The 24,389-nt window shown below is 50.2% G+C and overlaps 1 protein-coding gene across 8 annotated transcripts in view; it reads right to left on the minus strand.

Annotated features, from left to right (window-relative positions):
* Positions 1-1,295: 1,295 nt before the first annotated feature.
* The window catches only part of nsd2 (nuclear receptor binding SET domain protein 2), a 43,736-nt gene continuing 20,642 nt past the window's right edge, over positions 1,296-24,389 (minus strand). For 7 of the 8 annotated variants that reach the window (XM_088638057.1, XM_088638018.1, XM_088638028.1 and 4 more), the window contains exons 3-23: positions 22,961-23,117; positions 22,095-22,264; positions 21,345-21,755; positions 19,661-19,838; positions 17,364-17,429; positions 16,771-16,892; positions 16,035-16,113; positions 15,315-15,430; positions 14,790-14,912; positions 13,879-14,005; positions 13,156-13,356; positions 11,882-12,061; positions 10,076-10,232; positions 8,960-9,162; positions 8,168-8,271; positions 7,226-7,495; positions 6,182-6,298; positions 4,516-4,657; positions 3,511-3,617; positions 2,820-3,021; positions 1,296-2,348 (exon numbers count right to left, since the gene is read on the minus strand). In XM_088638057.1, the coding sequence (XP_088494183.1) occupies positions 2,095-2,348; positions 2,820-3,021; positions 3,511-3,617; positions 4,516-4,657; positions 6,182-6,298; positions 7,226-7,495; positions 8,168-8,271; positions 8,960-9,162; positions 10,076-10,232; positions 11,882-12,061; positions 13,156-13,356; positions 13,879-14,005; positions 14,790-14,912; positions 15,315-15,430; positions 16,035-16,113; positions 16,771-16,892; positions 17,364-17,429; positions 19,661-19,838; positions 21,345-21,755; positions 22,095-22,264; positions 22,961-23,117 (3,486 nt within the window). In that variant the 3' untranslated portion in view covers positions 1,296-2,094. The remainder of the gene's footprint in view (positions 2,349-2,819; positions 3,022-3,510; positions 3,618-4,515; positions 4,658-6,181; positions 6,299-7,225; positions 7,496-8,167; positions 8,272-8,959; positions 9,163-10,075; positions 10,233-11,881; positions 12,062-13,155; positions 13,357-13,878; positions 14,006-14,789; positions 14,913-15,314; positions 15,431-16,034; positions 16,114-16,770; positions 16,893-17,363; positions 17,430-19,660; positions 19,839-21,344; positions 21,756-22,094; positions 22,265-22,960; positions 23,118-24,389) is intronic. The other variant, XM_088638067.1, reaches the window with a different exon arrangement.

A 24,389-nucleotide genomic window follows, 5' to 3' on the forward strand; every position in this document is an offset into this window, starting at 1 on the left:
AAACTTTGCCATTCCACGCAGTTCCCTTCCTTGGAGGAACAAACTCTCTCCATGTGTGTAACAAAGGGCTAGATACAACCTATACAGTCCCTGAGCCCATAGTGGACTCAACTTGCAGAGCCTCCTGCAGGCCTGAAGTCATAGATTCCCAGTGGCTTTTTTATGGATCCGCTCAGCTGAAATACCTTGCTCAGGGGTGCACAGCAGTGTCTCACCTGGGAATCAAACCTGCAACCTCCCATTACATAGCCAGAACTGTGACCACTGCTTCACACAGCATTCCTGCTTTAATCCTGTTCGGGGTGTCCAACAATTGAGAAAGGAGATAATCAGTGCTGTGACTTCTGTTGAAGCCATGTTATCACCCATCCCTACAGGCTAAGCAGCATTTTGGAGAACTTGAGTCTAACACCATCTACGCAGCACGTGTCATTTTCAAATGGGCGATTCACTTCAGGCATGTGAAGGAAAACCAATTATTAAACTGATCATGCTTTGAAAAGAGCTCTGGCTTTTTTTTTTTAACCCAAGACACGATGGACAGACCCAGGGGATACTGGAGACAACAGGGCGTCTTCCAGCCGTCTTGATTCCCAGACTGTCCTCCCGCACACTCCTTGTAGGTCCTGCCACGGTTGTTTCGGTTCAGGCTGGGTTTCTCCAGGAAGTCTGTTGTCCTCTGAGAATAAACAGCAGGCTGGAAAAGTTCACCTGATGTGATCAGGAATATCGCATTATGACAAACCCAGTACGTTTAGTCAGATGATCCTAAAACACGGCATTTTAAAATGATCATGCTATAGCCTTTCAGTGATGCCTGTATCACAGTGATGCAGACTCAAAGCTTCTATTTATTTTTTTTGGTGGACAACTTGCAGTGCAAGGACACATTGAGAAAGGAGAAGTCCATGAGCGTTTCCCTCAGTGCTGTCCAAACAAGTAGAGCAGTAGAGCAGGCTGAAACCAAAGAGTACAGGAGAGGGCACTACGATAAGAGGATTTAAAGCCGTGTGGAAAAGACACGTTTTCTCTGGTTGAGCGATTACAAACCGTAACCCAGAGTCTTTTCAATAACGAATGCTCCTCCGGGGTTGAGGTCTGTCTCCTCTCTGCCTGATCTCAGCTCATCTCCCACCTCTGACTCCCCTCTATGTGCTGTGGGAATCGGCCTGCATTTGTTTTTGTAGCCTCTCCCGTGTTTTAAGAAACCCAGCCCCTTCTGCTTCTTATAGTACAAGCGCTTTAGCAATTCCCCACGACGAAGAGAAAAGAAGTAGCAGTAGGCACATGAAATGTTCCTTTGACAGTGTTTACTAGCAACCCTTTTTAAAGTACTCTGAACACCAAGACAAACAAAAGGCTTCAAACTGACTTCTCATCACTCACCAACAGATCAGAAGGAAAATCAAGTAAACAAACTTTAAATCTGAATATTATTGTTTTTTCTCTCCTTTTTTTTTTAATACTTGTCTCTGACACGGGTAGACTCTGATAACCCTGAAATATTTAAAGATACTATTCTTCACAAATTCAAGACGGGCTACAAAAAAAAAGGTACTGAGCTATTAAATGCAAACTACACTAATACATGAAAAGTTGTTAAGAGCTACAAATAGTGTCTTTTCTTACTTTTTTAAGATATTACCTCTTCTAGAAACACTTTTACCAGCTGGTAAACTTAAAGTAACTCTAAAACATATTTCCAGTCTTATTATTTTGGTCTTTTAATATACATCTCTAGGTTTTAGATTTTTTTTCAGTAAAAGTACTTTAAAATATTCAAGTTTAACTGTAATGCTGTGTAAGTTATGAGGTTTTTTTTGCAGCCTTGAACATTGTGCTTACCACAGATGCTGATCAGTGCAGATGCATTATTAGAAAAAAAAAAACTATGTCAAAATAATTAACCTGTTCTGATGGCTCAGTGGAACTAAACAAAAGAAAACAACAATCTGGGCTTCCCTGATGAAAACAACGTAAGCTGTACAGTACTTGAAGGTTGTGAAGACGTGGGCGTGTGGTATTTATGTACAGGATAGTGTTAGCAGTTTGGCACTGCAGTGAGTCTCTGGTCTGAGGCCGTCCCCCTGAGGCCTATGCTTTCTTGGAGTTCTTGGGAGGCCGCTGCCTGTCGGCGGGCGGCCTCTCTGCTTCGGCCTCCTTCCTGTCCAGGCTGGGGTGCAGCTCCTGGTCCTCGTGCTCCTGGCAGCACAGCTGTCCAGAGGTGCCCCAGGGGCGCAGCGCCCCCTCCTGGTGCGCCTTGCAGAAAGAGTTTGGGCAGAGCTGGCAGAACGCCACAGAGTTTTTTCCACAGACGTCGCAGTGGTGCCAGGGACAGTCCCACCGGCCTGCAGGAAAACAGCAGCGACACACAAGGCGTCAGGGGCCCGTCCCGGCGGGGAGATTCACCGAGTGCAACTAAAGGAATTAAAGCCACAGACAGAATACCCACCGGGGTACAGGGTATGCACCCTATACACCACCGAGAACCGACAGCGTCATTAACCCCAGCTTCAGGAAACGCGTGTGAAGTTACACACAGCTACAACCTGTTCCTTTGCCGCTTTGTCTGTACAAACGGTTCACAACCAGGTGTGGAACTCTACCTTGCCTTTTACGTGGCGCTATTCTGATTTAGCACACAAACCCCAAGAGCTGCAGGAAGAGCGGCACAGACTGGGCTCGCCGGTGCTCCAGAACCCCTTCGCCCTCCAGCTTCCCCTGCCTGTAACTGTGCAACCCCGCCGCCCGCTCCGTGTGCCTTTGCGCTCCGGCTGTACGGCGCTCCGAGGAGCCGCCCATGCAACGGAGGGCCTCACCGAAGGGCCGCTTGGTCAGGTCCAGGCAGGACAGGTGGTAGGCCTTGGTGCAGCCCTTCTTGTCGCACAGCACCAGCTGGCCGCCGTCGCCGCAGCGGAAGCACTCGTCCTCCGACTTCTTCCCCTCGTGCCGCGCCCGCCGCCTCCGCAGCTTCTTCTTGGCCTTCTTGCCCTTGTCTTCCGAGGCGCCGCTGGGGGCGTTCTGCGCAGCCGGGGGGGGGGGGGGGGGGGAGAGAGAGAGCTCTTGTCATCCGGCACTCCAGCACACAAGCATGTCGTCACTGGGCCCCCTCGTGCTTTCACCTGCTGGGGGCCGAAATAACAGCACGCCGAGGCCTGACTGTCCCCATAACGCCACCCCACGTTCAATTCACACACCCCGGGCACGACCGCAAGACTGCTGGGAGCTGGCGCTCACCTCCCAGTCTTCAGGAGCAGGAAACGAGACCTGCTGCGGCTGGACATTTCAGACCAGAAACAGATGACCTCTGGTCTGTTCGCAGCCCAGAACCTGGGGGAAACCTGCCTGGTAAAATCACAGGCTGCTGCGAACACCCTGGGAGCAGAGCAGTCATGCCACCGCATGGCGAGGCCTGGGCCAGGATCACTCACTTCCGCGAGACACTATAACCGCCGTCACGCCATGACAAAGTCAATGGAGCCCGTCCAGGACTGGCTGGGAGCCCCTCACCTTGGGCCTGTCCCCCAGGAAGCCGCTGCAGTTGGGGGCGCCACAGCGGCAGACGGTCTTCTCGTTCCCCAGGCAGTCCAGGTTGTAGTTGAAGGTCAGCTCCGTGCCTGTGGACAGTGCGGACAACGTGAGCGGCGCACCACGCCACGCCGAGCCGCCGCCAGAACCGCGCCAACGGGGCGGGGCCTGTTTGACCCACTTACAGGATCAACACCTTAAGACCAGCTGGGTCACCAGACCGGGTCGTCCAGGTAGTTTACTCACGCTTGCCTTAGAGGGCACCCTGTAAAAGACTTCTGGTGCTGCAGCTAGAAACCCAGGCTGTGCTGCACAGAGGGGCCCTGTACACAGCAGGAATCACTCAGCATGGGTACAACACACATGCCCGATGCCCACGGCAGCTGCTGGGCTGCTTGTCAAACAGGTGTGAGGGGGAGGGAGGACACACATGATGCCCCATGCACACCCTGGGCTCAGGGTGCGAAAGAAGCACATGGTCTTGGCAGCCTGTGCACCATCTGTGACTCTCCCTGGCTGACATGGGCGCTCCAGCAGTGAGCAGGTCTTAACGGTTTAAAAAATACCAAACTGGTAGAAAAAATGGGAAATACAGCAGCGGTAAAAGCAAGCACAACTACTGGACACTGGCGTTGCACCCTTAAGCACAGCCATCCCCCTTACACTGCTTCAGTCAAGTATAGAGGGCTACAAACGCACGTTGCTTTAGTCATCTTTATAACTAAGATGCACTACAAAAACCCTTAGGTATAGTCCTACATCCATTGAATGCATTTAGAAACCAATGTTACTTGTATATCTCAGGAAGTGATTTTATGTAGTGCCTTTCCCGAGACGTCATGCATGAAGAGATGTTACTACCAGATTATTCCATTACAATACTTGTGTATATACTGCAGTCACCAGAGCCAGTTTGCCTTAGCTAGATCTGGCCCTGGCAGGATACAGCGGGTCGGTACTCGGCGACGTGACCCCCCCAGCTCTCACCCGCAGGGATGTCGCAGACCGCGAACAAGCCCACCCGCGTGTCCCCGTTGACCGTCCACTTCTGCGTCTCGCAGTTGGGCTGGCAGCTGTGGTTCATGAAGCGGGAGTAGTTCCCCTTGAGGCCGGCGTCGATGACGCGGTCCTGCGGAGACGGGGCAGGCGCACAGCGTCAAGGTCCACGCCGGCTGAAGGACAGGACCCCCTCTGACCACCTCCCTCCCCTCCGCGCTGCACCTCAGCGCACACCACTCACCACCAGCGCTGCGCCGACATCCCTGTGCTTGAGATCGCCCCGCTTGCTCCTGCACACTCCTATCTCGCACTCATGAAGCCATGTTACTCTTTCTGTGCCCTGTAGTCCGCTGTATTGTCTTGAAAGCTGATGTGGAATGACTTGTGAATAACTTGGGTTGTGTCTTGTGTCTCTTATTACACTTAGACTAATACGTATTTTCACAATTCATTTAGCCACACTGCCTTGGACAACTGCACAATTAGAGATGGGGGTGTAGAAATCAAACTGGAAAACATTTAGCATCAAAATACAAAAAAAACTAAAGACGAATATTCTCTTTTAGTTTTGAATTTGTCTGAAGCAGAACTCCTCCTGACATCTGTTCCAATGAAAACCACCACAAATATATTTCTTGATCAATTCGCTTACTCGGCTCTTTTGGAGCACAAACAGACTTATCTTGTCCAAGTACTGCAAACATTGGGGAGCTTATCTGAGTGCGTCAAACAGCCTGAGGACACAACTGAGTAGTGAGAGAAGGTCCCTGGCTGTTGTACGTCCTCTATAGCAACCCCACAACCCTTGAGTGAGGCGCTCCCAACGCAATACTGTTCCTCTGGCTCACGGTCTCACTGGCCCCGCCACTGTCATCACAGGGCCGCGTTTCTCGTGAGCGCGACGCGGAGCTGTACTGCGGAGCCGGCCAACTCCGGGGACAAAAACCACACACAGGCCCAACTCGTGTGGGCTTTCGGGAGAAAACACTGCTAGAAACCCTTCACGAACCAATCACCTCTAAATCTCGCACTGCTTTTCCTGTGTATCTTTTTTTACTATCATTACAGTTCACAATCCCTACATTACACTTTGAATTCTTTCCTTGCGATTTGTGACATGCTTTTATTGCATCTATTACTGCCACACCAATTGTCATCCGCAGAGCACAGCTAAGCTAAAAAAGGGAATTCAGGTAAACACCCTGGAACCAGTCGTTTTTAAGCTTTCATCTTGGTTTTCAAAACAGCAAAGAAAACAATATGCACAATATATTTCCTGACTTTCTCATACGAGCTCACAGATCAGCAGGAGAGCAGCTGAGCTACAGTTTTGTGGCTCTCCACTAATGACTCTTTGTTCAGCAGTGTGCTTCTCACTCCTACATAAACAGGATAGTTTAAAAGTAGATGTTTTTCATTAAATAAAGCAATGTCGTTTTTAGAGTTGCTGTGAAACTTTCTCTTTGGCAGACTCTGTAAATGTTTACCAGACTCAAAGTCCTTCTGAACCACAGAGTCAAACTTCAGTCTTATTTTTCCTATTGAACAATAAGAAGCCTTTTTTCCCCAACACCCAGTGTTTGAGTAAATTGATACTTTGTACAAAACAGGTTTTTTAAAAGCATGAAATCAGAGCGCAGGCCCCTCTCTTCACCTTGTCAATGGTGAGCATGTAGAAGTGAGTGATGTCATTCTCCTGCGCATATTTGATCCTGGCTCGGCACTCCTCCTCGTCAATCAGCTCTCCCACGTACTCGTTGACAAACTCCCCCTGCAGGAGAGATGGGGAACAGCACAGTGAGGCACCAGCTCTGCTCTAAGGAAGAGTGGAGTTAGTTATAGCCACAGGTGAAGGGACCGAAGGAGGGACAGAAGACAGAGGAAAACACAACATATAAAAGGCAACCTGCAGTTCAGAAAGGAAATGTGTGTGTACTGTTTACACAGAGCAAATGACCTGCTTAAATAAGGAGCGAGCATCTAGAAGAAAATTTTTCTTCAAAGAACTCACAAAGCTTATTATTGCTTGGCTCTTATCCATCAAATTCAACTTCGCAACAGAAGGCAGAGTCCCAAGTTTCATTCTTTATATTGCCTCTAAAATCTTGCTGATGGCGCAAGACTAGGCTGAGAAACCCAGGCACAATAAGAGCCTGCAGTCCAAGTTTTGGGTGGCACCGATTCTGTTCCGCAGACCATCAAATCTAATTCCTTAACCACGAGGCATACGAACAGCTTACACACTCCACAGAATCGTCCACCGGACAGCAGTAATAGCACACGTAAGGCTGTTTCCAGCAGCGTCAAAAGACACATTTCTGTTTACCTATCAGGTACATAAGACATTTTGTGCCAAGTTGGGCCCAATTTTAAAAAGATACTATACCTACAAAACATGTCAGTTATAAAGTAAAAAGTACCATCTGAACTATAGGACAATTTCTATTTACAGCTAAGTTATATTTACTTCTAATTTGCCCAAAGCAGCTTACACCTGGACTTGTTTATTTGGCTGGATGCGTCACGACAGTGATCTGGGCGACGTTCCGATTTCTCGGGCGCATGACAGCGGGGACTCGAGCCCACGACCCTGGTTCCGAGTCCAGACCCCTGCCCGCGAGTGTCGCTCTGCACCGGTGCCAAAGCCCAGGATAAGCCGGCAGCAGCCGGGCCGGGCCGGGCCTGGGCGACCCCTCACCTTCTTGATGTCCCTCTTGGCCACCAGCCCCCAGCCCTTGCCCGCGGTCTTGATGATCTTGGTCTCGGGGTACTGGCGCTTGGTGAAGCCCTGGTTCTGGCAGCTGGCGCCCGCCGGGCACACCGCGGGGTGGCACTCATACATCAGCATCCTGTTGAGGCACTCCGACTCGAACCCGCAGGGCTTCTCGTCCATGGGCTTGCAGTTGCACTTGGGGATCTCCGAGATGTCGGCGGTGCGGATCTGCACCTTTCCGCAGGGCTTGTTGACCTGGAACGTCGAGGGCGACTTTAAGACGCAGTAGACCCCTCCCACCCATTTCATTCAAGACCCAACTGGCTGTGTGAGAAATCGCTTCCCACGGATGTGTGTTTGTCTGCAGGGTGCACTCTTGTTTCTCAAAGGGAAGCAAGGGCATGCAGACCAGAAGGCATAGCTCGTCTTCCTTCACACTGGAGGGAAGCTACAGCCGGTGAAAAAGCCCTTTTTTTCCCGCAGCCTTGCATTCCTGAACACCATAACCTAAGCTAATCTGAAACATCTGTAGTGGGCGTTAGGCAAAATGCTAAAAAAGAAATATATTGTAAAAAATGTTTTGTTGAGTTTAAGATGTCAGCTATTAAATCGTAACAACTTAAAAAGCGGCTTTAAAAACAATGAGCTACAAAAATAAGAACTTCATCTCCCCCCCCAAGAGCCAGGCTCAGAACCCAATCAGAACCTGATTAAGGCTCAGGTTCCAAATCCTGATTAGTAAAAGTCTATTTATGAGGAGCCCAGCAGGGTAAGCAAGTAAGGCGCCTGTTGTGCAGTGAAATTAATCCACATTCATTCGCCTCCCAGGCAGACTGTGCAGAAAGAGCTTTTTTAGTCGAGCCCACTGACAGGAGATGTGTCCTACTGTGCATCAGTAGCCTGCTCTTCCAGTGGCAGAGGACATACCTTGATGTACTTGTACGGCGGAGGTTTCCGATCATTCTCCTGGGCTTCCTTTGCCTCCCGCTCCATCTTGATCTCCTTGAAGCGCATCTCCGCTTCCAGAAGAGCTGAAAACAGGGAGAGGGCCGTAAGCCTGAGGGCAGGACCTTCGGCGGGAACAGAGGCAATTCACAGAGCTGCAGGGTTGATCCTATCCCCTCTGTGGAGACCAGCACCAGATTCATCGCCAAAGCAGGCAAAACTGAAATCCTTAAGGAAGGTTTCAGTTCAAAACCCTTCCAGATGCAATTTGGTGTCTGGCGTTCATCAGTTTAGGAGCTCTTTTCTACTACTGACAGCTATTAGAAAGGTATCATACTGAAATTGCACAACGCATTAAGACCTAATTAAGCTGGCAGCAAACAATAATCGGTCATAACACTGCGCAAGACGTTCTGGCACTCTGGAAACCGACCCAGTGAAGAGCATCTGAAAGCAAACTGGGGTTTAAAAAAACCTCAACTCTGACCAGGCTGAAAGAAGTTGTGAGCCAGGAAGGCCGACGACTATGCGCACTGGGTTTAAAACACCATGGACAGCCGTGGGGCAGACCCACGGAGCTCTTGAGGATCAATGGTGAAACACAAACTAAAAGGATACAGAGGGAAACTAAAGAGAAGGTCAGAAGGCAGCCACCGACGGCTGTGGGAGCAGTGCAGGAGCTACCCAGCCATGCGGCCGTTTAAGCCTGCAACTTGGTCTCTTCCCTTGGATCAATGACCCACAAGCAGCCAGGCTGGCCTCTCGCCGGCTCACCGTTCTTGAAGACTTTCCCGATGCCGTTCCTCTGGTACTTGCTGCCCCGGTCCCCCTCCATGTAGGGGAAGACGCGGGCCTGGTGCGTCCAGAAGTAGTCCTTGGAGCCGAAGAAGAAGACGGGGAACTCCCCAAGCTCGTGCCGCAGGTGCTGGATGTTGGTGGGGATGCCGCGGGGGTGCCGGATCTCTGCCGGCCACCATCTGGTAAGAGACAGGAGGGAGGCTCGTGGCTACTGCGCTCCTCGAAAACGGCTCGAAGGCGAAAGCTTGTTGAGTGGAAATTCATTCCCCTCATTTCCTGCGTCATCCTCTCAGAGGGGCTCCACAACTCATACAGCACAGAAAAGTACCTAAGGATGAGAACTACCATCCCTCGGTAATTATTCGAGTCATATGCTTAAAGTCCTGAAGCGGACCCCTAAACAACAAGAAATTAAACAATATTTGTCCTTAAAAAAAAAGGCAAAACAAATTGTGCAACTGAGCATTTTAAAAAGCTAGCAGTGTAACCCTATAAGTAGACCTACACATTACTGCACAACTACTGGACTACTTTATCAAAGGAGACCTGCAATCGCAAAAAACAATTTGTAATTAAAATCTAGGATGGGACAAAAACATTTTAGCTTTCCGTATTGTAGGCTGGATCGAGAAACTGTCGGTATTACCTTTATTTCAGAAGTAAAATAATGTTTCGGATATGTACTGTTTTGCAATCGAGATCAAAACCTGATTTAGAACATTTCAAATTTACAAACGAAAGCAAATACAGGAATTGTAAGATCATAGTTGGATGGTCAGTACAAACAACACAACCCCTGCAGGAGAAACCAGGACAGCGCTGGGCAGTGATCCCACATTCAACATCTGCTGCCAAAGAACTGCATCCCTATCCTGCTGGTTACATATGGGCCATCTGCAATTAGCTACGCATGTCAGATCCACAACCCTGCTGTGTTAAAATACTCACAGATTCACAGAATAGCACGATCTACCCGACCCATAAATACTTGTGTGGCTTTGACAGAAGTCTTCCGAGCCACAAGGCACAATGCTTAGCCACCAGATACTGGTGTCCCCGTCAGCTCTGCTGCTTTTGCGAAATGCTCCCCACCTGTAACTTCCCAGCTTGACCCAGATGATGTCTCTGTACTTGGGCTTCTTCCCAGCCTTGCAGTCGTTGCAGTACCAGCTGCCATCGGGCATCCCTATGTTCAGGCAGTCCGGGTGGAAGGCTGCTGGGCAGGACTCGCAGCACAGCAGACTGCCCCCTGCAGGACACACATGGGAACAGCGGGAGACGGGCATGAGAAAGAGCGAGCAGGCCCGCACAGCAGGGTTGCAGACAGCTCGGGCAGCTCGCCCTGGAGACGCCACTGCCAGCTCTTTCACCGTTCCCCTTCATTCCGCCAACGCCTTTTAAACTTCCCAGTTAGGGAAATTTGTTTGGTACAGACTTGACAGCAATGTCTCCACACACCACTCTGCTAAATATCAATGATTTCATGAAGCGCTTTCTTCAGCATTTCCGAACTGGGGTCCTTAACCTTTGCTTGAATAAACATGCAACTTTATCTTACCAAGAACACTAAGAGGGGACTTGCCTTGGGATTTTGTGAAATGATACAGCAGTTTCATTACGCTCATGTCCATGCAAACCACCGATTTCTTCTGCCTTTACCCTACTCCCTTCTAGGACTAAGTCTTACTCAAGAATACTCGATTACTGGGAGCTGCACTTGAACTATGTCTAAAAACAGATGTATTCAACGTCTTCCTTGATACTAATTACATCACATTAAAAAGAGGGTGCACATTACTGAAAAACAGGCATGTGTCCCGTGTTCCAAGAGGGCTCTGCATTTGTATCTTCAGAGTGCTGTAGGACATCTCAGTGTCATCTTTTCAGCTGGGTAATTGGGTGGTTTTCCTTTGGTTTATTTTCTACACAGTGCTTGGATGCAGACAGGACAACAGTATTCTTTCCCAGTCAGGACAAACCTGCACTGTGCTCCTGTCCGCCCATGTCGGGTGCTTGGTTCTATTCCAGACGTTTTAAGGGTGAAAGCATATTTCAAAACAAGCGTTAATTTCTATTTAACCCCAATTAAACTCATCCGGACTAAACACCAGAAAAGACAGGGGTCACTCAGGACCAGGACTGAGAAACGCTGTACTGTGGTATTTGAGAAACTCAAGATGGAGTACTGAAAACGCCTAAACAAGCAACACTAATTAGCACTGGTTATTAAGTGCCAAGCCGATAAAGGGAATCCATTCTAATGCATTCCAGCACCTGGACTGAGAGCCACTGATCTCAAACAGCTGAAAAGCCTTAATTTGCTCAAGCTAATTAGTAATCAGCCTAATTTGTTCATTCAGAGGAAAGGTTTAATTTAACAATTCACAGACTACAGCGCTCTGGGATGGGAGATGTGCTGGGCTGCTGTCATAGAGAGTCCAGAGTAAGCCAAGCAGTCAGCGTCCAAGCTGACACCGGAAATCGACAAGAAGCTGGAATGGGTACGTGTGAAATCGACCATCAACGCAACAATCAAAAACAGCTGGGTGAGATCCTTGGATCAATTAGTCTATCGGAGCTCAGTGGGACTAATAGCTTCTCCTGATCTATAATGAAGTGAACTGGAGGAGTTGAATGGCTCCTCTGGTTTGTAACCAGTCATAAGACGCACAGTACAGTCTGATTCATGAGGGGACAATGGCTATCTGACACAGGCAAGTCATAGGCACAAACCTACTGCAATTGTAAGCAATCATGGGCACATCCTGCAAACTGCCACTCTTAACAAACGACTCGGCATGAGGTCTCTAATAAGAGAGAAGTGCTCTTCAGCACCCCTTCCCCCATTCGCCAAGCAGCGCGCAGTCGCAGCCACGGCCCACCAGAGGGCGCCCTGACCTTTGGAGCAGACGAAGCACCAGCTGACGTTGACGTGCGTGTGGTGGCTGTAGCCCTTCTTGGCGGTGAAGTGGTTCGTGCAGATGATGCTGCTGGAGGTGAGCAGCTCGCAGCCGGCCGCGATGCACTGGTCTCCCGCGTGATAGGCCACCGGGCAGCGCACGCAGCGCAGCATCTTGCCTGCAACACAGCCAGGGAGAAGTCGACAGTAGCATTTTTTCTTGCAAGTCTTTTTTTTTTTTTTACCACATCCCGGTGCACAACGAACATCACACAGACCTGAGCAGAAATTCACACGACTGCTCGTGCGACACTTACATAAGGATACAAAGTGTGAATACAATAACGGATCAGTCACATCAGCTACAGGTGGTCATTCTTGGCTTCTGCCATAAGACTGTACAACTCATCTACTGTGTGTCTGGGCAGAGGCAACATTGACAGTGACCTGTTTTTGGACTAAACAGTAAACTCTGCTACATCTGGCATTTCCCGTTTACAACAGGTTTTGTACTATATATGCCAGGGACTTTATTTATATTTATAATGTGCAATACAACTTTTTGTGTTCTGTTCTGTTCTGTGTATATTCTAGAATGTGAGCAACTCTTCTTAGTGCCCTTCTCACTGACGGTCTGATTGTATTGTTTGTATTGCTGTATTATTATATCATTTCATTACACTGTGCTGTGTTGACTGTGTTAAGCTGTTGCTGCACTGCAGCCAATTTCCCTCATGGGATCAATAAAGTATCTATCAGTCACATAATAAATCAGATTCTGATACTGTAAAAACTAAACAAGCAGACTAATATGGTCCATAGAACTAATGTCTATAGCCCGCCCTTAAAAAACAGCTAGCATATTCATCATTTCTACACAAATGATTGTCTCTTATGGGCGTGGATTGCTCTAATACACTGAAAGAAGCTTACAATGTTTAACTGCAGTACAGAAAATCAAATTGATTGTCAAGTGTGGAAATGCTTGGTACTGACGATTTTGAAGATGGCTTGGCAAGTTCTCGAAAACGTACCTTAAATACGCTGGTACAGGTTTTCTTGTGGAGCATTCTTACTTGGAAATGGTGATGGTTAATAAGGAGCTCTTGGAAACAAAGGGAATGCAAGTACCAGAGCACCATCTAGTGGCAACAGGAAGTCTAAAACGTCTCGGACATTTAAAGGTCTGGGGGTATAAAACTGAACAGCGGGGATATCCTGCCAGACAGGGTGATGAAGATGGACCATGGAGAAACCCGCAGCCGGCTCTCACCTTTCTTGGCTTTGAGCCTGGAGGGGTGGCTGACGTGGCAGCTGAGGCAGACGTGCAGGGGGCAGCGGAAGCCCTTGTTCTCGAAGACGGTCAGCGCGCTCTGGCGGACGCAGGCCTCGTGGTAGAACCTCCCGCACTGCGGCACCGCGCAGCGCTTCAGCTCCCCGGCCGCCTGCTTGCAGGAGAAGCAGGGGCGGACACCTGGTGGGGGGGGGAGGGGGGCAAGCACACGGGCTGAGGGGCGGGGCCGCGCTGCACGGACACCACCCACGGCGCTGTACTTCACACACGCCGCAGCACAAAGGCCCCGACACACAGCCTGCAGTGCCCTCCGCATCCGACGCACCGATCTCACGATTTCCCCCTCCAGCCCAATTTACGTTTTTCTGCAGGGCACATATGCAGATACGTGTGGCATGGGACTGCCTACCATTCTTTACCTTTAAATCAATTGGTATCCTTTAACAGAGGGAGAAAGGCCTCCCTCAGCCTTCACCATCTTGCCTTCGGACAATGAGCAACGCACTCACTCGCCTGAAGTGCGAGGTTACTGACGCACTGTGACAGGGCCCCCCTGAACCTCTCTCTCTCTCATTTTTCATACTGGGTTGGGGCGACATCTGCCCACGCCTGGCGCCACCGCGCACACGCACAGCGGCTGGTGTCTAGTGTTGGGTGTGGAGAGGGAGTGCCAGGTCGTGAGGGACCCGCCACTGGTCTTACCGGTGGTGCACTCCTGGCACAGGAACTTCCCCGGGGGCTTTTCTTTCAGCCCCACACAGCGGGGGTGAAACGCTCCACAGCACTGGCCCTCACACAGCAGCAGGGCCTCCCCCGGCAGCTCGCACACCTGAGGGCAGACGGCACGACCACGGGTCTTTAAACAGGCGACAACCGAGACGGACACAGCGCACCGCATGGGGCGCTTACATTCTCACAAGGCAGCTGAGGAAAGTTCCTCGTAAGTCTTCAATTCTCAAACTGCAGGCAGTAGGAGTGGAGGGGAACATGTTTCATGTCAACACACCCAATAGAGCATAGCTAATGGATTAATGCTCAAATTCAGTGATGTATTTAAAGGGGAACTGCAGTCCCAATTTCATAGACCAGTTATTAAATCTCGGTGACAAAACTTAATTGACGGGGTCACAAAATGTGACAAATTCTGAATGCACAAAATCGTGAAGTTCGTGAAAGTACTCAAGCCACTTTGCCAAAGGTGAGTGTGTGTAAACCGCAACGCGACGCGGCCCTTCCTGCTCACTAGTCACTGCGATGGGATGTACGAGAGAATAAACAGGTTGTGCCGCAGTTTCAATGCGGAAATGTTCCAATGTAGTAGAACTTTATATTGGATTAAAAGAGACGTTTTCACAAGCCTGCTTCTTTACAATGTAATAGGGCCACATGTCAGAAAAATATTTTTTTTTCCCCCCAACGGGGCAAACACATGCCGACAAATAACGTATAAAAGGCACTCCCTCCCCTTGGTGTCACGAGACGGAAAATAGACATTAAATTCCTGCCCAAAGGACATCGGCCACAAGCAGAAGCTGCTGTATAACTCCCAATGGACAGCAGCGCTGCCCCATCAGCGGGCTTCCCGACTGCGAGCGGAGGCGGCGGTGTCTCACCTGGCAGACATTCTCCTTCTTGGCGGTGCTGCCGCGCTCCGCCCTTTTGGCGGAAGTGGAGGTCTCGGGCGGCGCGTCATCGGTGCTCTCGCAGGGAGACACGGGCCGCTCCTCTCCGGAGCTCTGGGAGGGCACAAAAACCAGTCAGCAACCCGCCGCGGGGCTGTTGGCGCTGTGCAGTCCTGCTGCTTCCCCTAGTGTCCAGTCACATCTTACTTTACAAGTCACGAGGGTTTCAGGTCCGAGTGGACTGGCTGAAACAGGGCAGGCCCTGCCCTGACCTCACACTACATGTTCAGCAAAGTCTGCTAATGCCCGATACCTGCAAGTGTAAAACAGTGTAACGTCTTCTTCATCTGTGAAAGCACAATAACCAAACAATTTCAGATTTAAAGCAGAAATTCAGAAGCTGGGCGTTCGCCAACAGGGCAGTCGAAGTCTTTCGGCGGCCCCTTGGGACCCCTCCCTTCTTTAAGGACACCCCGTCCAGGCGGCCCCTCGGGTTCCGATCCCCCTGCTCCTCACCTCGTTGTGGGCCGCCGCGGGCGAGGGCCTCTTGCTCGCCGGGGAAAGGGAGGGCCGGCCGGCCGAGGCGCGCTTCCTCTTCTTCGCCGGCTGGCGCTGCTCCAGTGGTTTACTTCCTGCGGGAGAGAGGCAGCGTTAGAGGCACCTTCCCCGGGCCCGTGAAGAAGGAACCCCGGCCACAGAGCATGGAGCCTCCCGACACCACCCGGCTCGGCCTAGTCAAGAGCACAGGCGTCTCCGGGGCAACGGCTTCGGAGACACCTGGCCTGCAGATCTCAATACCCTCCTACACATCACGATCGCACTCTTTATCGAGATCCAGACTGCGGTCACAAGTCCCGTCAACAGACTGCCGCCTCTGACTAGAGTGTCCCCAACGAGAGACCTGAAACTACGTTTGTATGCGAGGTTATCGGCTGGAGGATTGAATCTTTCCCTCTGGGCGCTTGTCAACACAGCTGCATCCCAGTACTTTAACTTCTTTTCTTTGTCTTCTGCGCAACACTGGCGCAGGACTCTTCCGTTAAGAAGCGGCTGACAACCGACTCGTCTGGTTAAAGATAAGGTCATTACCACCATCGGCACTAACAGGTGGGGTCCTGATAGGTCTTCAAGTAAAGCAGAAAGATTGCGCTGGCGTGAGAAAGAGAGGAGGCGATCTGCAAAGCTAAACCTAGAGAAGGTTCTCGAGGGCCGTCGGACAGGGTGGCCAAACCCTACCCCAGCGGCTTGTCCGAGGAGCCGGTGCGCTCTCCACGGCCCGTTCCGTCGTCTCTGCTAGCAATTTGGATTTGCGGGTCTTTGTGGAATCAGGAGGGGAGAAAGGAGAGAGAGAAGAATTAGCCCCGTTAACAGCGCAACAAAATAACAAAACCAATACGACAAGCCACCTTTAACATGACAGATTACAACAGATTAAATTGACAGCATTGAGCTAACGGGACTCCATCTAGTTCCCCCCAGAGGAGCAAAATAAAATAAAAAAACTCAAATTTCACTTGGAAGAGTTCCTTCTTAGACGAGGGGTTTCTCATCCTAGAAAACCACCCCCATATTACATCCACGCTTCTTTGTCACTGGTTCCAGGTAGGGGTGAGAAAAAACACTAGGGGCCGGTTGAAAGAGCTACAGAAACACCCTATGTATCGACAACCCATAGCTGAAGACCACGAGTTTAACTTTTCACCAGGTCCAAGGAAGAATAAATCCGTTACTGCAGTGTTGAGTAAAGCAGTCTGTGAACCATCATGTTTCCAACTCGTGAGGCCATAAATGACACTCACTTGTGATGAATAACATTAATTGTTATTGTTCAAGTCCTGGTTCGTTTCAGCCACAACAGCAATGATGGCACCTGACTTCAAATGCACCAAATCGGCAGACTAAGCTTCTCTGAGGATACCGAAACATGTAACAAAACCCCTCTTCATGAGTTTTCCCCTCTTCAAGTCGCTACCTTGCGCTGTGGAGTACCGCTGTTGAGTCTGGCCCTCTTCCTGGGCTGTTCCACTTTGTCCTCTTCAGTGTCGTCCAGTGGTCTCTTTCCCAGCCTTTTTGGATGGGTCGATTTTGGGCTTCCTTGAAAAAAAAAAAAACACCAAGATATGCAAATAATGAAATGAAGCAGAAACTGAAGGGATATACAACCCTGAGATGCACAGGAGATGGACAAGAACAAGTGAATCGCTATCATAACTGACTAAATAATAAAGCCCCCCCCCACAAAATCATGCTAGATTATTCTACTTTTCTAAAACCATGAATAAATAGAAAACATTTTTGATGCACAATATATTATAAATGTGAGAAATACTAGATAATATCCTGAGCAAAACAAAAGCTGATAATTGTTTTTTTTCCCCCAATTCGAAGACCAGCTCTTTAATGGGTATCTATGGACTTGACTGTGCAATGATTTCTAGCAATCTGCTGCAGTTACAATGCTCATTTAGACACTCATGACATCCAGGATCCCTCTGGAACAGCAGGGACTCGAAGATTGCTCCATCTCCATCGAACAGGCCGGTCTCAAATCCATCTCAAGCTCACCTATGAGATCCGACTTCTTCCTCAATTCCCGATGTGCACAAGGCTTTGTTTTCCGTACTCTTCTGCCTATAAAAAAACCAAAAAGGTCAAATGTAAGCAAGAAAGACCCAGAACAATTACATTAATTACTGTTCCCTCGTTTAAAGACTAGGTCTAGTGACTGTAAAATTAAAATAATTATTGCACTTAACAAAATATCTATAAAAACAGCATGTAAGTGTATTTTCCTATTGAAACAGATGCTGAAATCATATATATTGCAGACCAACTCTTTAATTTCTGAGACGGATTATCCACAGGGCCTCTAGTGATTTTATACATCACAGTACAGACCGTTCTGCAGTGATGGGAATTTCCTGTGAACCCCCTAAATTATAATTCATACTTCCCCAAAGGCACACAGGACCCAAGTCCAGATCTGAGACAGAAGACAAGAGGTCTTCTGTCCAAGACATTACAAAATATCAGGGCTGGATTCTATGGGAAACCTATTAATTAAAAAATAAAAACGTTAAATAAAAGCAATAACAGAATAAGAAACCTGTATCGGCAAAAATACTGAAATGTGTTACTAGTTGAGTACTCCCCTAGTTGAGATGCCTACCCCACATTCATTGGCAAAATGTATCATTGTTTTTTTAACCCTTGTAATTTGACAAGTTTCCTCCAACAACTGTCACCCAGGGGTGCATCTGCGGTCTGAGGTGACTTCCACAGACAAACACAACACCGACAGATTAGGGTCGCATTATTCAGCTGTACCCAAACTGTGGAGAGCCGGAGTCGAGATCCTGCACCTGTACGAGGCAACCCAACGTGGAACTGCGGTCAGCACGGCCCTGAGCCCACGGGGGGAAGAGTGAGCAGGACTCTGAGGACCGCCTGCTCCTCAGGGCGCTGGACACGACGCCCCCTGGAGGACAGGCTCCTGCCTCACATCCTCCTGGGTGTCTGGCCACAGCGGGTGGGGGGCTGTAGGGGCCACCAATGGCTGGCAGCTGAGTGTGTCCAGGCCGACTCTTCCATCCTCTGCCACCCCCCCCACCACCACCACCAATCAGGTGCACAGACAGCGAGTGAAAGGACCAGAGCTCGAACCCGTGATCACAGAGCCCAGCCTGCCCTTGGAGAAAGCCCCTCTCCCAGCTGGATACGCATGATCCCTCTGCGATCTCTGTAATGGCTACCCTTCACATGCCTTTTCTAACCAGCACCATCGCTTCCAGCCACGATTCCAAAACCTGCTCTCACCCGTGGGGCAGCAGAGCTTATTTATAAACCGCTGAAGTAAGTGTTGCTCGTTCCACAGAACAGCCTGCTGATCCTTGTGTGCTGGAAGGCAGCAAAGGTGAGTTTCTCCGAGAACAGCACCTCTCAGGACAGTGACAACCCGGGACAGTGCTGCTTCCCCATGCTGGATGTCTGGCAGAGAGCCATAGGCACATCTGGGCAATAGCCTTCAAGTCACAGGCCGGGGTCAACCATCCATAAGATAACCAACCAATCAGCGACCTGTGGGGAACGGAGACCCATGCCACCTGATCACCTCTTGGCCAATCACAACCCGTAGTCTCCCCCATTAAAAAGCGGCACGTCTTTCCTAAATTGCTTCTCTCCCCTGAGCCCAGCTGGCCGACTGACAGCAGCACCCCAGAGACGACGGTCACTTGGTGGACTTGAACTCGGGTCTGAAGCGCCAAGTTTGAAAAGAGCCCGTACGTAAGCGAATTCTAACCTGCGGCAAGACCTCGCAACTAGCGAGCTGCCACCGTGTGCCCGCTGGGTCACTGGAGCAGCACGCTTGGACTTTCACATTCAACGTTCCCGATCTGAGAATTCAACTGCTATCCCGTTTGACAGACGAATTCAGTGACAAAGACCGTACTCACTTACGAGTATTTTTATGAGCACGAACTTAACACTTAACATGAACTCGTTTGTATCTCTTCTTAATCTTGAAACCATTATATCTTGGTAGCCCACAAGCAGATGATCTATCATTTGTATCCAGGCAAGCTTTCATGTATTTAGTTTGATTTTTTATCTACACGATGCCGTAATGATTCCTGTGTATTTTAAGTCCATGTGCAGAGTGTTCGTTCTGTTGACTGATTCCCAATAACCGAGAAAAAACCTCTGCAATTTACTGGCACATTCCAGTAAATTTCAAACTCCAACTCCATCATTTTCTCCGGAACAAAATACAATACAAATGCGATTCTTTCCCTAGGTAGAGGCCCTCACTCTAAAGGAATTTTTTCCTGTAGTTTATCAGCGCGGTAGCCAAATCCCCCCACCTGGGCCAAGCGGAGCCGAGGACTCGCTCAGGGAGACCTCCACAAAGGCGTCCTCCAACTGGGCCTTCTTCACAGCCGGGCGAGGATGGAGCCTCCTTCGGCCTCTCCTCCCCTTCAGCTTGGGAGCAAGCGAATCTTTCCCATTCTCCTTCGAGACCTCCAGAGGTTCTGCCACCGCCTGGAAATGGGGGAAAAAAAGACAGGAAAATTGCTCGCTTGCTTAAGAGAAAAGCTGAAAAAAGCTTTAAAAGCAAACTCTTGAAGCCAAAAGGTCTTAAGGTCACCACTTCTTCAGTGCTTCTGACTATGACACTCCCAGTCTTGAGTTTTTAAAACGCTATCTGTGCGCTCGGGTGTTCATGCTTTTCAGGGTTAGAAAACCCCAAAACTTTAGTGCTTCCCCTCTCATGTCACTGGTTAAAAAAGACAATACATCAAATATTTCGACATATACAAGAGGTAAAATATATATTGGTATCAGGGATTTCACACAGCGAAAAATTGGAGATTCTTCAAAAGGCATGCTTCATGTACCCCAAACACTAGAGCATTCCACAATGGGACAGGCTAACCTGAAGCCAGATCTAACTGAAAAAATATCTGAACTTTCCTACCAACTGGCTGTCGTTGAGGGGGAAGAGAATGAAAATCATTTACCTGCACATTACACAATGTTCATTACAGCCATTTATGTGCTAATATATTGTCTTACACTTACAAGCACTTTGGTATCCTTGAAGATGAACATAGCTATATGCTGGGCATGTTCTTTCTCTTTGTTCAAATCTCATATTTCTTGGAAGGTTTAAGTCGCAAAGCTGGTCTGTCTGATAATTGACTGTATTCAGGATCTACTCGCCTGCACAAGAACAAAGCCTTGGCTTCCGGCCTTTAATGCAATGAAATCAAAGAGACTTGACATGCATTCCTCCCAGACATCGAAACTGGAAAGTATGGTGATGAACCCTTAATTCTGGAGTGGTAATGAGTTTGTCAGAATGGAGGAGCCAGAGACACGATCAAGTCTCAACCCACAAGGACACACTATGCAAGACTGAAGCTCGAGACCAGGCTAAAGAAGCAAGGAAGGAGTTTTTCTTGAGCAGGAAGAATTACACCGATGCCCAGCCACCTCAGGAAGGACGATCTTCCTGCAGCCATGCATACCGAATACCGGAAGAACCAAGATCAAAACCCAGCACTACCAAACCTAATTAAAAGTTTTTGAAAAACTTAAATCGATAAATCCATCATACATCTGATGCCGTTTTGACAATACAACTCAAGTCAAATCGGTTTAAAATGAATAGCGACAAGACTGAACTCTTCAACCCTACAAAGAAAGGCGCAAGGTTCCTTCAGCCAGTGGAAGATACAGACTAGATTACTGAAGATCTGCTGGAACCGGCACTGAGCAGCCTGGTGCAACCAGACGGGCCCCTGGCGATACCAGCCCCACGGGGTCAGAGAAGCTCTCACTTCCTTCCACCTTTTTCCCCCTGATTGCTTCCGTGTCGTGAGGACTCCCCACTTCACAAGAAAGGAAGACGAACTTCACAAGAAAGGAAGACGAAGTGCCGCATTTTAATAGACGCTGGAGTAGAGATTTGACTCGAGCCGTGAAAGGAACGAGACTTCACAGCGACAACGGTATCCCGACGCACAAACGGGGAGTTTCACGGACCTGGTCATCCGGCTGCGCCTGGTCTTCCTTCTGCTTGGAAACCGTCGAGACCTCTTTCCTTTTCTTCAGCGGCCACTGGCGCCCTTTGCCCGCCCTGATCCTGCCAGGAGCCTTTATCGTGGGCGTCCTCTTAGTCCATGAGGTGCTGCGTCTGTGCGGGGCGGCGGGGGGGCCGGGGGGCTCTGGGGGCAGGGCGACGGGCTCCTGGCAGGCCCGGGGCAGCGCCGCGGGGTCCCGCTCCTCCAGGCCCAGCTCGCCGAGCACGCGGGGGCTGAGCTGCGGCCGGCCGTTGACGTAGGCGAAGGTGAACTTGGCCAGGCGCTCTCTTGTCTCCATGCCAGCCGCCTCCTTCGCCTGCGTGATCCCAATTTCCCACTGGGCCCGCAGCTTGGCCGGCACCGACTTGGGGAGCTGCGAAGGAGAAAAAGAACATCGCTGAGAAGACGGGCGCTGCACCGCGCTCGCCTACCGGCGCTCCTCCTGGCTGGGGGAGGTGCTGTTCCGCCACACTAATATACCGTACGTCCACACCCAGCCTCCTCAGGGGCTCACTTCCGCGATTCCCGCTGGAACAGCTCCAGCTCTCGACCCCGCAAGGGGGAACAGGACCGGAGAGCCCTGGAGAACGGGCTGTGCACGTGCCAAGCCATCGATCCCCCTGCGGTTTCCAGCCCAGGCTGCCTGAAGCAGCCCCAGCAGCGCGGTCAATCAGAGGGGGACCCCCGCGGGCGGCGTGTCGGGGCGGGGTACCTTCTTCTTGTCGCTCCGGGCCGCGCACGGCCTGGCGCTCTCCTGGCAGAGCTCCCTGTACTGCTGCTCCCCGCCGAAGGGCACGATGCTCTTCTCGAAGATGTAGCCGTGCTCGGGGGCATTCCCGAAGAACTGCACGTGGTACTGCACGCTCGTCCGGCTGTTCACTGCTGGGGGGAGAGAGAGGCGGTCACCGGCCCAGAAGGCTAGGCTGTCTAAACAGGAGCGTGCTTAAGACACAGGCCAGGTACGAATTAAAACACTCCCCCGCTTAAAAAAAAAAAAAAAAAAGCCCCGATACCATTCGAACAAACGAGATCCTGATGAGGTCTCTCTGCAGCTCAGACCACCATTTCTCCACTGGTGCGTTCCAGAACAGAGGCACGCCTTCGGACATTATTCTCACAAGACGGACATTTTTAAAAGTGAAATCAAGCTGAATTGTTTAGATATATTTATGCATTTTGCGGATTGACCGAAGCGCCGTGCGGCGCGTTCGGTGTCTACACCCGAGACGGAAGCCACGATGTGGGGGCTGCCCGTGGCGCGAGTTTTCCCGCTTTGACAGAAATGAAAAAACACTGTCCAGAATCAGCTCTGTTTCACTGTCACCTGCTCCTGTCAGGATGCAAGGCGAAACAGATTTAACACGGAGATGAGTTGGTTTAGAAGCCTGATAATGTGTTCTGGCCACTGAAGTGTGTGTCCTTAGGGAATGGGGCGGAGTGCTGTAAATGTTTCAGATTTATGTACGTGTACGGTGTGAAAAAGATTGAGAAACTGTCATTCTTCCGTGCCACAGGTGTGTATTAACACAGGATCTTCAGTCTACATGCACTGCTCTCCTTGCGCTGTCCCCCACATACCTTTCAGTTTGATGTGGCTGCTGAGAGCTTGGTCTTTGGTTACCATGCAGGGCCACCAGGGGTACCCCGACACCTTGGTCCAGACGACGTCGCCCACGGAGAACTTCCCCGGCAGCTCCCCCTCGCTCTCTTTCAGGGGCTCCTGCACTGGAGACACCTGCCGAGAGATGGGGCGCAGGCATCACGTACTGTCGCAGGCTGCCCGGTGCCCTCGGGCGAGATGCCCACAGAGGTGCCAGCCCCTGAGCTGTATCTGAAGCAGGACCACAGCACTGGAAGGCTTCTCTCCTGTACACGACAAACGCCGGCAAACGAAACCGATTGCTTAAAACTAGTCGCTGGTTCTGCTCTGAAAACACTAAGCAGTTTTTGCTGGACACGGCTCGGGGAGAACCACACGCATGGAAGAGGGCGCGGAGCTTGTTCGCAATTCCCGCGCCTGCGTACAGCCACACCGATCACAAAGGAAGAGGCGGGGGGTTATGGACTACTCCGTTTGAGACCCCATTTGCCCCGGGGCCTCCTGCACCTGCAGAGCGTACCGGGGAAGAGGTGGGAGCAGGGGTAGGACTCCTCAAATCACCACATTACCAACTCCTGTGCACACAGCTCGACCACAAAGCAAGCCAGGGAACGATCCGCAGACGCGACCCCAGTCGGCCGAGATCGAGACTACAGCGGGCACCCCCGTGTTACTCGAGCACTTGGTTGTGCCGAAACACAAACGGCAATGGTCCAGGCAAAGACTTGGGTCCACGCCCTTTTAAAAAGCAGGGATGTCATATTAGTCCATTTTCAAGAATTTCACTGGAATCAGAACTATAATGGGCAATACGCTGCAATGCAATAGACTTTGATTCTGTGTCTTGTCGGACGTTGTAACAGCTGACATTGATCACATCTAAAACTAGTTTCCCCAGACTAGCTAACGCCGATACGTACATTTACGATATGCAGTGTCATTAAACAAAACGCTTTACGATTCCCACTACAGCAGTCGAGGAACTGCATTCGATGGTCTGCGACATCATTTCATTTAACTTCAGTGCAAGCAATCAGGCCTTCTCAAACAAACGGTTTTAAAATCAATTCATGTGCAACTCCGTTTTAAATCAAACGAAAACCACGGATGGAAATCAGGGCCAGGCCTGGAGAGTATAAACAAGGAGGGAAACGGTGTGTTCCGCTGTCTCCCATGGCAGCGGTTGAAGGGTGTTGCTGTGGTTACCCTTTCCTTGACGATAAGATTGGTGGTTTTCCTCCACCACAGGCAGGGAAGAATGAGGTCACTGGAGCACAGGAACCCGAAGATGGGAAACAGGGCCAGGTTCCATCTACCAGACTGGCATCGCGCCAGCCTGGCTCGAACCCGCCCGAACTCCAGAGCTGTGGAGACCCGTTAAGAGCAAAAGGTTCTGAATGAGATCCA

Source organism: Lepisosteus platostomus, chromosome 1 (assembly GCF_059453375.1).
Source record: "Lepisosteus platostomus isolate fLepPlt1 chromosome 1, fLepPlt1.hap1, whole genome shotgun sequence".
In the NCBI taxonomy this organism is placed as follows: domain Eukaryota; kingdom Metazoa; phylum Chordata; class Actinopteri; order Semionotiformes; family Lepisosteidae; genus Lepisosteus; species Lepisosteus platostomus.